This window comes from Pinus tabuliformis, chromosome 1_1 (assembly GCF_031772625.1).
Source record: "Pinus tabuliformis cultivar Carrire ecotype Pingquan chromosome 1_1, CPIR1, whole genome shotgun sequence".
NCBI lineage: Eukaryota > Viridiplantae > Streptophyta > Pinopsida > Pinales > Pinaceae > Pinus > Pinus tabuliformis.
Window position 1 is genome coordinate 544,914,956 of NC_142297.1, and position 12,624 is coordinate 544,927,579.

General features: G+C 41.8%; 1 protein-coding gene across 2 annotated transcripts in view; it reads right to left on the minus strand.

Moving 5' to 3' along the window:
* Positions 1 to 12,624, minus strand: part of LOC149214259 (cytoplasmic tRNA 2-thiolation protein 1-like) — a 260,155-nt gene that overhangs the window by 28,852 nt on the left and 218,679 nt on the right. For both annotated transcript variants that reach the window (XM_089392227.1, XM_089392226.1), the window contains exons 8-9: positions 3,902 to 3,968; positions 3,612 to 3,723 (exon numbers count right to left, since the gene is read on the minus strand). In XM_089392227.1, the coding sequence (XP_089248353.1) occupies positions 3,612 to 3,723; positions 3,902 to 3,968 (179 nt within the window). The remainder of the gene's footprint in view (positions 1 to 3,611; positions 3,724 to 3,901; positions 3,969 to 12,624) is intronic.

Consider the following 12,624-nt stretch of genomic DNA (forward strand, 5'->3'; position numbering starts at 1 on the left):
TTAAGTAGTAGTTCTGAATACAACTCTGGATGCCCTCTCGACTATCCAGTTATAGAGATAAAATATATTGGCATAAACCTAAGGGAGATTACCTCACTTCACCTAGCAAAATCTCTTTGGTCCGGCAATTGGACTCTATCCCTAGCTACAACTACGTTGCCCCTTCGCAGTAGTTGTGTGGGCTTGCGTGGAGCACTCTGAGACACTGCGTCAGCGCTGCATTGCCTCCTCTACCTCTTGGAGCTCTGGCGCCATCCTTCTCTGCTAATCTTGTTGCTCCCTGGCTGAATTTGGACTTCTGCATCAGGGTAGCTCTTCCCCTATGCTAGCACTGCGTCAAGTAATGTGTGGGCCCTCCTGGCCCAGCGCCAATTTCCCTTGGTCTACGCTGCCTCCTCTAGCTTCTCTCTGCCTCTCTCTGTTGTGTATTTGGGGTCCCAGAGAATATCCTCCAACCCCAACTATCCCTGCCCCTCTGCTGCAACTCAAATCACTAGTTCGATTTTCTCAGCAAACCACGCCCCAGAAAAATCAAACTTCTTTGGTCACTTGGTGTATCTCCCATTGACCCTCAAGCATCCTCTTATACTTTTCCTGTTGATGAATCAACGGTTGAGATTAAGTCCCAAATCAACCGCTAAGATTAAAACAGACTTGATCCTCATCTCTTAGAAGCTTCTCACCCATATTTTTATTAACACCCATTAATATTTTTATTTTCCTAAGTTTAGACTTAGGAACCCCATTAAAAATATTAATTATTTTAGTAAATCTCAATCCGCGTGGAATTTCTCCAAACGATTTCTAGGTCTTGGAGATCTTATGTATTCTAGCCCCTCCACAAAATTTCGGAGCTAGAGCACATTCAATGCTACCCCAAAATCAACACTACAACAAATCATCAAACATAAGACAACCAACTTACCTCCTTAAGAACTCGACTCAACTCTCAAAGATCTTCAATCTTGGCCAGTTTCTTCACTAAGATTCTCGGCCTCATTTACAAATCTACAATAGGGTTACCTCAGGTCGTCACACATTGTGATAACACACTTTCCATCCTCTGAAATTACCTTGCTGCTCCTTGAGGTATCTCATTCTTAACTCGGTCTTGTATTCCAACATCAACAAGTGTCTCAACCCTCTTCTTAGCACTATGTTTTCACTTCAACTAGTACAAGATCCATCACAAAACTTAGAACATAACACATGCCCAGAACTTCCCACAAACAGACCTTTTATCAACTCTACCAGCTATATCTCAAGACAAGAAACCAAACACGTCCTTCTTTCCTTGCTAACTCGACTGCTTTTGAAGTTTGTTGTCTTGTGCTTGTCTTCTTATGATGAAATGCACATCATGAACTTCAAATCGCTCTGATACCATGTTGATATTTCTAGTAGAAACAAACTAGAACAATTTTCTTCAACGATAACTACTTCCAATGATTTATTAGCATCAATTACATATAACATTCAATATCATCAAGCAGTTATACATAAGAAAATTTCAACCATTAATCATAGTAGAGCAGTAGAAATAACAATGAGGCAATGAGACAAAAGACACAAAAAATTAGCCTTGCGACTATGGAAAAACCCACAAGGGGAAAACCCAAAAATCTTTCCTTATGAGAGAGAGAGTCAATGTTCATCAATTCATCCAGAAATAAAACATCAAAATAACAACTAACCAATACAAGACCTCCCACAAGTGCCAAGCCATCAAGTCATCTCTCCTGCAATTCAGACCTCCTCTTCTTCATTCTATCTTCATTGGAACAAAGATAAACAAGAGATCATCCAATGTACAAATGAGGAGAAGTGCTATCATATAAATAGTCTCAAAACAGGGTCGAATGTGTGCCTCCAAACAAGCCTAGACGACTTGTCACTTGATCAAGGAGGGGGGCCGACTTGACAATTGTGGGGGCATAAAATCAAATTTATTTTTTCTTTTTATTTCTTGATGAAAATACCGACCATGGCTACTACATTCCAACATTTTATAGAGTGCCATGGCAGCACTACTACTTGTTACTTTATCTCTTTATGTTTTTCCACCATATTCAACATTTTCTAGGAGTTGTGCTTGCACTCCCACATTGTATTCATGCTATGTGTACTCTTCATTAGTCCCATAGAACTACATTTGTGGTCATTTGTTGGACATTAATAAACCTATCTTCTCTTATCTTATATAAACATCACAGCAACCACCATTGAGCAATGGTCAATTTTTGAAGAATCATAAGGGTAATGCTAAGGAAAAGTGGGTGCTTACATAATATGCACCTGGATAATATCAATGTTACTAGACTCAAAATCGGCAATAAATCGGTGAGGCAAAAGAGCGAAGAGTTTTAATGCATAATATCAATAGATGTCCAAAATATCATGAATGAATAAGTATATCATATATGTTATGAGTCCAAACATGATCCAAAGCACTGAGTCCTGACTCCTAACCAAAGACTACATAAAACCAAAAGCATTTGCTTCTAAAAGTTTATAAAACACTGCATACTAATTAGTAAAAAAGAAATAACTGAAATCTCTTGATTGCTGCTGAAATGATACGATAATGGTTTGCTATTGAATTCTCTGACAAAGCATATCCTGAAGCTACACTGGAGCACACTGCACACTACGCCTTTATTACACTACGACTCTATTACGCGGAGTAACTGAAAATATGCCTCTATTACCTTCCCAGCATATAACTTACGGGCTTGAGCAGTGAGAAGTTAGTTACAAACCAATGTTTAATTTTTAACCTAACTAAACCACACAGTGACAAATGCAGGAAACCTTAAAGTTAAAACCCGTGCTCGTTGAGTTGAAAATCACATCAATTGCCTAAATCACAATTAATCGATGAGTCACAAGTCAAACTCGCGTTGACCACGAGTCAAACTTGGTCAACACGAGTTTGAGTCGCCCAAAGTTGAATCGGATCATTTGAGGGAAGAGCAAAGTTTGCCTCACGATTAATTGCAAGTGATCGGAGAATCTTGTTTCACAAGATAATATCAATCAACCATCTAGAACAACTATAAGTATCTGCCACTTATAGTAAAGTGCTTAGAACCATGATCATGCATCATATTGGGTACCAATACTTTACAATTCCTTCGACCTATTTTGGTCATTGGTGAACATTAACATAATTTCATTTCATGGGTCATTTTATGTTTTATGAGCCATGTTAAGTTAGGGAAGACTTCAGCCATTTAAAGATTGTTAATGCAACATCCAATATTTCTTTTATTTTTGACCAAGCCAGCTTATGCCCTTCTTTCACTCCAAAATATACTCGGTAGCTAGGAATTTCAGTTAGACTTGAGAACCAAATTTCAGGTTGACCCAAGAACCAAATCAAGTGAGCACATGCGATGATAAACGAAAAATTATCAGGATGTATGTAATCATAGCATCCTTATAAACTAAGTTTGATCTCAACATATATTTTACCTTAGAGTTCATATTACATCATGAATAAATATAAAATTCAAAAAAATTTCGACCAGAGGTGCATGATTAAGATAATCATATCATAGATCTTGCAATATAGCAGAAAGAACTTAATGAGTAATTAGAATGGTGACTACCTGGCTCGAAATATAACCACAGCGCTCACATACACCTTGTTCTGGCATTTTTGCTGAAGAAGAAACGCGAAAATTCTCACCTGATCTAATTATGTCAAGGATTGCTCTTGGTCTGCAAGTATATAAACAATCAGAACCAGTGTTTAAATTGGTTGTCAAGGTACACATGAACATAGGACATCACTTGAAAACATTTGCGCATTGCATATCTCAGAGAATTCATTATATCCATTTTTCCATGATAGTGTCTGTCCAAAAGCTTTCAAAATAGGGCCATTGACTAGTTTTACCTGATTTGTTCTAAATCTTTAATAAAATCACGAGCAAAGCCTCGATATGCATTTGGTGAATAAATGCCTGCAAATTCAAATGTTGTTCAGGTAAAACCAATACGAAGGGAAAAGAAATGAACTTCAAATATTTCTACAATGAACAAAGCACTTTATCCCACTAATTGATGTTGAAATGAATGTTGTCAACCACAATATATGACCATCAGTATGCTTTTACTTTCATGTGATTCACAATTGCTAATCGATTGGATTTTTCATCGAACCCACATAGATTCTTACATCAATGAACTAGTAAGTAGTTCTCTTACAAAAGAGAAGTAACATGACAGACATGCCAATTATCAAGTTGACCTAGCAGTTGACTACAGCTAAGGCGCTCATTAATCTCCAGCTAAGTTACCAATGGGAAGCACATAAAGGTTCCAACACATCAAAAGTTTCTCAAATGTCAATTTCAAAAGGCTTTGAAGTAGTAGCAATTCTATGAGTTTTCAAAATTCCTGGAATGAAGATAGAAGAGATGACCAATTGTCAACAGCTTATTAACAATACCAAAAGCAGAAAAGTAACTTGCATGCATGAGGGTACATGCATGGATAGAGATATAGAGTGTAACCCCTGATTTTGACAGGGGTAACCCTAGTGAATTTCTCTACTCACCCTTGATTTTTTGAGATTTGGATAGCTGGGGTACCTACTGTTCATGCACATTAAAGGTTTTGATGGCAGATTTGTTGGATGATGTATAGTCCTATTGATGGAGCACCCTAGGATTTGTGGGTAAGTTAGCTTCATCCAGATGTTTAAACTCTCACATTTCCCAATGCACCTTATAGTTCCCAAAGCAATTCACATATCTTGAGTGTTGTGTTATGCTTCTTATCCTGCAAAGCGAGACCCAGACATAGAAATAGCGAAGAAAAGATACCGAGACACAAAATATGCGAAGAAAATATACCCAGAGCACAGAATAGCAAAGATTTTATTATCCAGAGAGAAATGTTCACAGGCCTCTTCGAGGGGGCAACCTCCAATAGAGCAGAGCTCGATTACCAAACAAGACACAATACTCCTCGCAGGGAGTCTCTATCCTTTATATATGACTCATACATGCAATACCACGAGCCAATATCGTGGATTTTATTAATACCACCTATCTAATACTACCGCCTATTTACCATCTAACTAATACTTCCGCCCATTTGCAACTAACTGTGGTCCCGTCACTAATTGCGGGTTAACCACTTACAATTATTAATATGGGCTTTATTGACTCTTGACTATGACGTGATCCCATGGCATAAATAAGGGGGTTAGGGTGGGACCCTAACATGCCCTCCCCCTTAAGACTAGCCTTGTCCTCAAGGCTGAAGCTGTGGAAACTGCTGAAGAATAGCGGCTGGTTCCCAAGTTGCATCTTCTGGCGAGGTGTCTTTCCATTTGACTAGGACCTCCTTAATCACGCGGCCACGCAGGTGCTTGTCTCGTGTGTCTAGAACTTGTTCAGGTTGAAGCCAGATTGATCCTTCTTCATCCAATTCAGGTAGACTGGTTTGAACTCGGCAATTGGTCCCAATCACTTTCTTGAGGCACGATACATGGAAAACTGGGTGGATTTTTGCTGTAGGTGGTAAAGCCAGCTTGTAAGCCACTTCTCCAATGCGCTGCAGTACTTGATATGGTCCGTAGAATTTTGGAGAGAGCTTTTGACAGCCCTTGTCTTTGAGTGATGTTTGCTTATATGGTTGCAGCTTCAAAAAGACCTGATCCCCTTCTTGAAATTGGCGCTCTGTGCGATGTTGGTCAGCCTGTTGCTTCATACGGTTCTGAGCTTGATGAAGATTCTCGCGCAAGTGGGCCATCATGGTTGCACGGTGTTGTAAGAGTTGATCCACTGCTTGTACTTTGGAGCACCCCGTGAGATAAGAAGTAGGGGACGGCGGAAGTTGTCCATAGACTGCTTCATAGGGAGTCATTTTGGTGGTGGCATGATAGTTGGTGTTATACCACCATTCCGCTAGAGGTAACCACTGTGCCCAAAGGTGTTGTTTTTCTGAAGTGAAACACCTAAGGTAAGTTTCTAGGCATTTGTTGACGGCTTCGGTTTGACCATCTGTTTGCGGATGATATGAAGTACTGAGTTTGAGTTGAGTGCCTTGTATTCTGAAGAGTTCCTGCCAAAAATTACTGGTGAAGATTGGGTCGCGGTCGGACACAATCGAAGTGGGCATGCCATGCAATTTGAAGATTTGATCCATGAAAGTTTGAGCAACCAAGGTAGGTGTGAATGGTTGTGGTAGAGCGCAGAAATGAGCATACTTTGATAGTCGGTCCACCACCACCATGATGACGGATTTGTTCCCAGATTTCGGAAGACCTGTAATGAAATCCATGGAGACCTCCATCCAAATTGACGCCGGAATGGGCAATGGTTGTAATGTACCTGGTGTGTTGACTGTTTCCCCCTTGTGGCGTTGACAGACGTCACATTCTGCTACAAAAGTAAGGATGTCCTGTTTCATGCCAGTCCAAAAAAATGATCTTCTGGTGCGAGCGTATGTCTTCTGAAAGCCCGAATGTCCTGCAATGGGAGAGGAGTGCAATTCTGCCAAAATGCGAGTTTTGAGGGTGGATGTTGGTGAGATGACCACTCTGTCCTTGTAGCGAAGAATATCATTCTGCCATGAGTAGCCCTTGCTGGAATTAGGATCTGCCTGTAATTGAGAGATGAGTTGAGAGAGCTCAGGATGTGAAAACCATTCCTTGCGAACCTCTTCAATCCAGTCTGGAATGGGGAGGGATATTGCAAGCAGAGTACTTTCCTCCTCAAATTGGCGTGACAAGGCGTCTGCTACCCTGTTGTCTTTCCCTTTCTTGTAAATGATCTCATAATCATAACCCAACATTTTGGCTAACCATCTATTTTGTTGGGGGGAAGAGAGGCGTTGCTCCAGAAAATATTTAAGACTGTGATGATCTGTGCAGATTTGGAAGCGTCGCCCCAACAAGTAAGGTCGCCAGGTCTCAACTGCATGTAAGATGGCCATCATTTCCTTCTCATAGGTGGATAGGCCCAAGTTCTTCCCACTTAGTTGTTGGCTAGTGAAGGCCAATGGTCGCCCTTCCTGCATTAAGACTGCTCCAATACCTGTTCCCGAAGCATCAGATTCAATGACAAATGTTTTTGTGAAGTCCGGTAGTGCTAAGACCGGAGTGGAACACATGGCGGTTTTGAGAGCAGTAAATGCCTGTTGTGCTGCTTCGTTCCAGAAGAAGGAATTTTTCTTAAGAAGTTGTGTCAGGGGCTTCGCTATGCGGCCATAGTTGCGGACAAATTTACGATAGTAGCCTGTAAGGCCCAAAAATCCTCTCAAGCTTTTCAAGGTCTTAGGTTGAGGCCATTCTTGCATTGCCTGGATCTTTTTGGGATCAACCTTGACACCTTCCCGGCCCACAATGTGGCCTAAATACTCCACGTCTTCCCTGCCAAACGCACACTTAGACATTTTGACAAATAGTTTATGCTTGCTGAGCAGTTGCAAGAGGATATCTACATGCTTAAGATGTGCCGCCCAATTGCCACTATAGATGAGGATGTCATCGAAGAAGACCAGGACAAATTTTCTGAGATATGGTTTGAGGAGGTGATTCATAAGGCTCTGAAAAGTAGAGGGGGCATTACAGAGACCAAATGGCATGACCAAGAACTCATAATGGCCTTCATGAGTTCTGAAAGCTGTCTTGGGGATGTCAACTTCCTTCATGCGAATTTGGTGGTAGCCTGAGCGAAGATCTAATTTGGTGAAGAACTGGGCCCCATTGAGTTCGTCCAGCAAATCGTCCACCACTGGAATGGGGAATTTATCCTTGACTGTTAACTTATTGAGGGCCCTGAAGTCGGGACACATTCGCCACTCCCCATCTTTCTTGAGGACCATGACGACTGGAGATGAGTAAGGACTAATACTAGGACGAATGACACCTGCTTCCAGCAATTCCTTGATGATTTTTTCGATTTCATTCTTTTGGGTGAACGGATGTCTGTACGGCCGCACATTTGGGGGTTGGGCCCCTGGGACCAATGTGATGCTATGGTCATGTTCCCCTCGCGAGGGTGGAAGTTCATGAGGTTTGTCGAAGATCGTCCGATGTTTATTCAAAATCTGTTGCATCTCTGGATGAATTGGTGAAGACATGGTATCTACCACCTGGATGGCATTAAATTGAGCTACTACTCCATGATGGCCCTTTTTTAACAATTTTTCCATACGATGTGAGCTTATGATCGAAGGGTCTCCCGCTTGTAGCCCACGGAGAGTATGTGTGTAGTCGTTCTGCTTAAAACTCATATATAACTCCTTGAAATCCATTGTGATTGGCCCAAGAGTGCGGAGCCATTCCGCACCTAGGACAATGTCGCAACCCCCCATGTGTATTGCAAACAAGTGGGTTTTCAAGTGATAATCCCCCATTTGAATTTTGACATTGTCACAGCGACCTGCACATTTCATTGTGCCTCCATCTGCAATCTGGACTTGAAAGTTAGAAACTGCTCGGACATAACAATGTGCTGCTTCAGCGATCTTTTGGTGGATGAAATTATGGGTGCTTCCACTATCAATCAAAACTATTAGTGGCCGATGTTTAAGATAACCCCTGATTTTGAGAGTTTGAGGTGAAGAAATTCCTGCCAGTGCATGTAGCGAAATCATGGGTTCATCAGATACCATCTCCTGTTGGTTATCTTCGTCGGTCTCCTCTGGTTCCTCAAGTGGTGGATCTTCCTCGGTTTGGCTGGAGTCAGTGGCATCTATTTGAAAAAACTTGTGCTCTTTGCATTTATGACCCGGGGAATATTTTTCATCACAGTAGTAACATAGTCCCTGCTTCCTTCTTTCGGCCATTTCTGCAGGTGTCACCTTTTGAATCTTGAGTGTTTGGGTCATATTGGGGGCTTGTAAGGAACGCCCTTTAGCGGGAAAGTTGGGGCGGCTGGATTGAGCAGCTAAGGATCGTTCCACTTTACGGGCTACCTGGCAAGCCTCGTTCCATGTGGGGGGGTGGTGGAGTAAAACCTGAGCTTTGATGGCTTCTTTAAGACCACTGACAAAGCATTCCATGTAGAATTCATCTGTGAGACCCTTAGTGCGGAAAGCTAATGCTTCAAAAGCTGTAATATATTCATCCACTGAACCTGTTTGTCGGAGCTTAGTGAGACGACCCAAAAAAGAGTCTTCCTGTTCAAAGCGATTTCGAAGAGCTTTGGTAAATTGGCCCCAATTCTTAAATTGTCCATTGCAACGCTCATACCATTCCTTCCATTGCCAACGTTCACTGTCCAAGTACATGGTGCCCACCATAAGTTTAGTCCCCTCCTCTATGATATGATTCAAAAAAAAATACTGCTCCATTTGTGCTAGCCATGCAGACGTGTGAGATCCGTCAAATTTAGGCATATCCAACTTGGGAGGTCTCTGATTGGGTGGTGGATGGGTGTGCCAGAGGTGAGGAGAGTGGCTAGACTCCCCCTCATGGTATTCATGACCCTTATACGCCTCATCGTGTGCTGGCTCCTTGTCCTTCAGATCGTTCATCATGCCTTCGAATCCTCTAAGATGCTTTTCGAGGGTTGCCACTGTAGAGTGTAGGTGGTCCAGCTTTGCTTCTAGTTGGTCTATCTTTTCATTGGCCATTGCTTGAGCACGAGTTTCTACCATACACCCGTCTGATGAAAATTTGGGACCGCCGAAAAATTTCACTTAAAATTGAATGGTACCACCTTGCTCAGCTCGTCGTCCCGATTCTGATGGGCTAGGTTACCAATAAGCGCCCTGGAAGATCTCAGACTTTTTTTTTTTTTTTTTTTTTTTTTTTTTTTTTTTTTTTTTTTTTTTTTTTGGAAAACTCCTAACGGAGTTTTACTCCTTTCTGATCAATACTGCAGTCACCAAATCCTCAAAATGTCAATGCCACCAAAAGTCCTGCGAAAATCATATGCAGGTACAGGAACCCTTCGCAACTACTCCGATCTGATGGATCTGAGATATCTGAATGGTGGAACACTGCTGCTGCTGATCTGAAATATCCGATCTAAGAGATCTGAATGGTTGAACAACTGCCGCTCCTGACTGGAATAGATAATGTGTGATCCCCCAATAGAAAATGGAACTATGGTCTTGGGGAGTGTCAGGTGCTACAGATCGCAATATACATAAGGGTCTGACAGTAGTACTCGGCCCAATGTTTCAGGGCTCTAACTAAGGAGGATCGACCGTACCCTTAGCCGTACAACCCGACTACCCTATCGTACGGGCGAGTAATCTCTCCGAGTGCCCGTTCTCGGTGTACTGTAGCAACAAGACGGCCGAAGGATTATCTAAGGCGAGGTTTCAAGGGAGCTAGGGGGCTTCCTATATACCCAGAGGGTACGTGGAAGACAGTCCGTGCGCGGTTCTGTCTAATGCGCTACTACTCGAAGGGGTACCCACAGGGGTTACAAGGGAGTCCAACAGACGTGACCACCTCTTGTATTTCCTGCGTGCATGCCTCCCCAAATCCGCAGGTTTATGCGCTTAACGACAGATCCCGTGGTTTAAAGACGCCGGAACACGTCTCTAGCCTAAAAAAATTTGCTAAAATTTGGCGATCCCACCGAGCCCTGGAAAGTGCTCTGATACCACTTGTTATGCTTCTTATCCTGCAAAGCGAGACCCAGACATAGAAATAGCGAAGAAAAGATACCGAGACACAAAATATGCGAAGAAAATATACCCAGAGCACAGAATAGCAAAGATTTTATTATCCAGAGAGAAATGTTCACAGGCCTCTTCGAGGGGGCAACCTCCAATAGAGCAGAGCTCGATTACCAAACAAGACACAATACTCCTCGCAGGGAGTCTCTATCCTTTATATATGACTCATACATGCAATACCACGAGCCAATATCGTGGATTTTATTAATACCACCTATCTAATACTACCGCCTATTTACCATCTAACTAATACTTCCGCCCATTTGCAACTAACTGTGGTCCCGTCACTAATTGCGGGTTAACCACTTACAATTATTAATATGGGCTTTATTGACTCTTGACTATGACGTGATCCCATGGCATAAATAAGGGGGTTAGGGTGGGACCCTAACATGTTGAGATTTAGGGATTTTCTAGACTGGTAATTACTTCCAATAATTTCATCATTAGATTATCTTGCATCACGATCATTATTAAGAAATTACACATAGAAAATCTTCAACAGTAGAACAATAATGCCAGTAAGAACAAGAAGAGACAGCAAAACACAAGAGACACAAAATTACCCTGGGAAAACCCCAAACGAGGGGAAAAAGGAAGCAAGCTTTTCTTAGAGAAATTTGTCCATTCAACAAGAGATACATTCTGAATTTTCTAGTCAAAATAAATCAAACTGACCAGTGATCAAACAGAGATAAAATTCACTCTCTTGAAATTTCGGCCTCCTGCCTCAGACTTTGTCCTCTTCTCTCTGCCTCAGATTAGCCTGAAATTCTTCCTTTGATTGGTCTGAAATTCTTCTCAGATGTGATCCAAAATCTTGCCACAGAATGACCCAAAGTAGATGCCCAGATTGCAGAGAGTCAACGCCAATATATGGTTGATAAAGGGGCCAAATGGGTGTGTCCCTTTACTAGGGCTGACTTGAAGCCGATCTTACATTAGGAGGCAAAATTCATAATTTGAAAAAAATCAAGTTCCATTCTTTTTTGAGCCTACTTGAAGTGCAGTTCATATTAGACAATTTTGGAGGGCTAATACAAATTATGAAGACCGGCCTAAGCTACAAAACTTCAACACCAAGGCATTGATCACACCGTTTGAGGCACTTTTGGGGCTATTTGTGCACACGCGGACCTTATCTATCCAGGCCACATGGAGGATCCTTGTGCTCCCTCTTCATCGGTCACTTTATGAGCTGATTTTCACTTGTTTGGTGGGTCAACCTACACTTGCCAGCCTTATGACAGCTATGGGGGTACTATGAATGACATGGAGGGGTCACTTAGGTAACTTTCAAAGGATTAGTAATTGATGTAGCATTCAATTAAAATAATTTTGATGATGTGGACATAACTTAAGGACACCACATGAAGAATAATGAGATGAACTTGAGACGCAACTCCATGTAGTTGGAAGTCAACATGGTTGTTTCTGTGAAATTTTCACTTTTGCAACAACTGGAAATTATTCTTCTAACTGAATATTATTATGTGCAGTTTATTTGCCATTACGGCAAACAACGAATAAAATCACTACTACAATTTTCACCAAAAATAAAATGCACTGCAGAATATAATTGAAACTAAGAAAATAATGCACACACACAATAAAAATGACAACGTTTGTTTTGGACAAATGTCCCCAGAAAAACCCAATGTGGGAAAATCGGTGCAGTAGATGAGGGTTTTATTATTATTATTCAGCAGCAAAATCTGAGTACAATATTTGGATGCCAAACTGGCAATCCTCTCCTGAGAAATCACTGGCAAAATATCTGAGAGATTTTTCTCTCTCTCCACTAGCAATCCAACATCAATATGGCCCCCAGAATACCCCTACGCAATGCTTGCGCAATCTCTCACACGCACTGCACAGATCTGCCTCTAAATCAGACGTCCTACCTATTGTTGCCTCTGGAAGTGATTTGCTTAGCCTCCTAGAAATTTTCCCGACCTCTAGCACCTG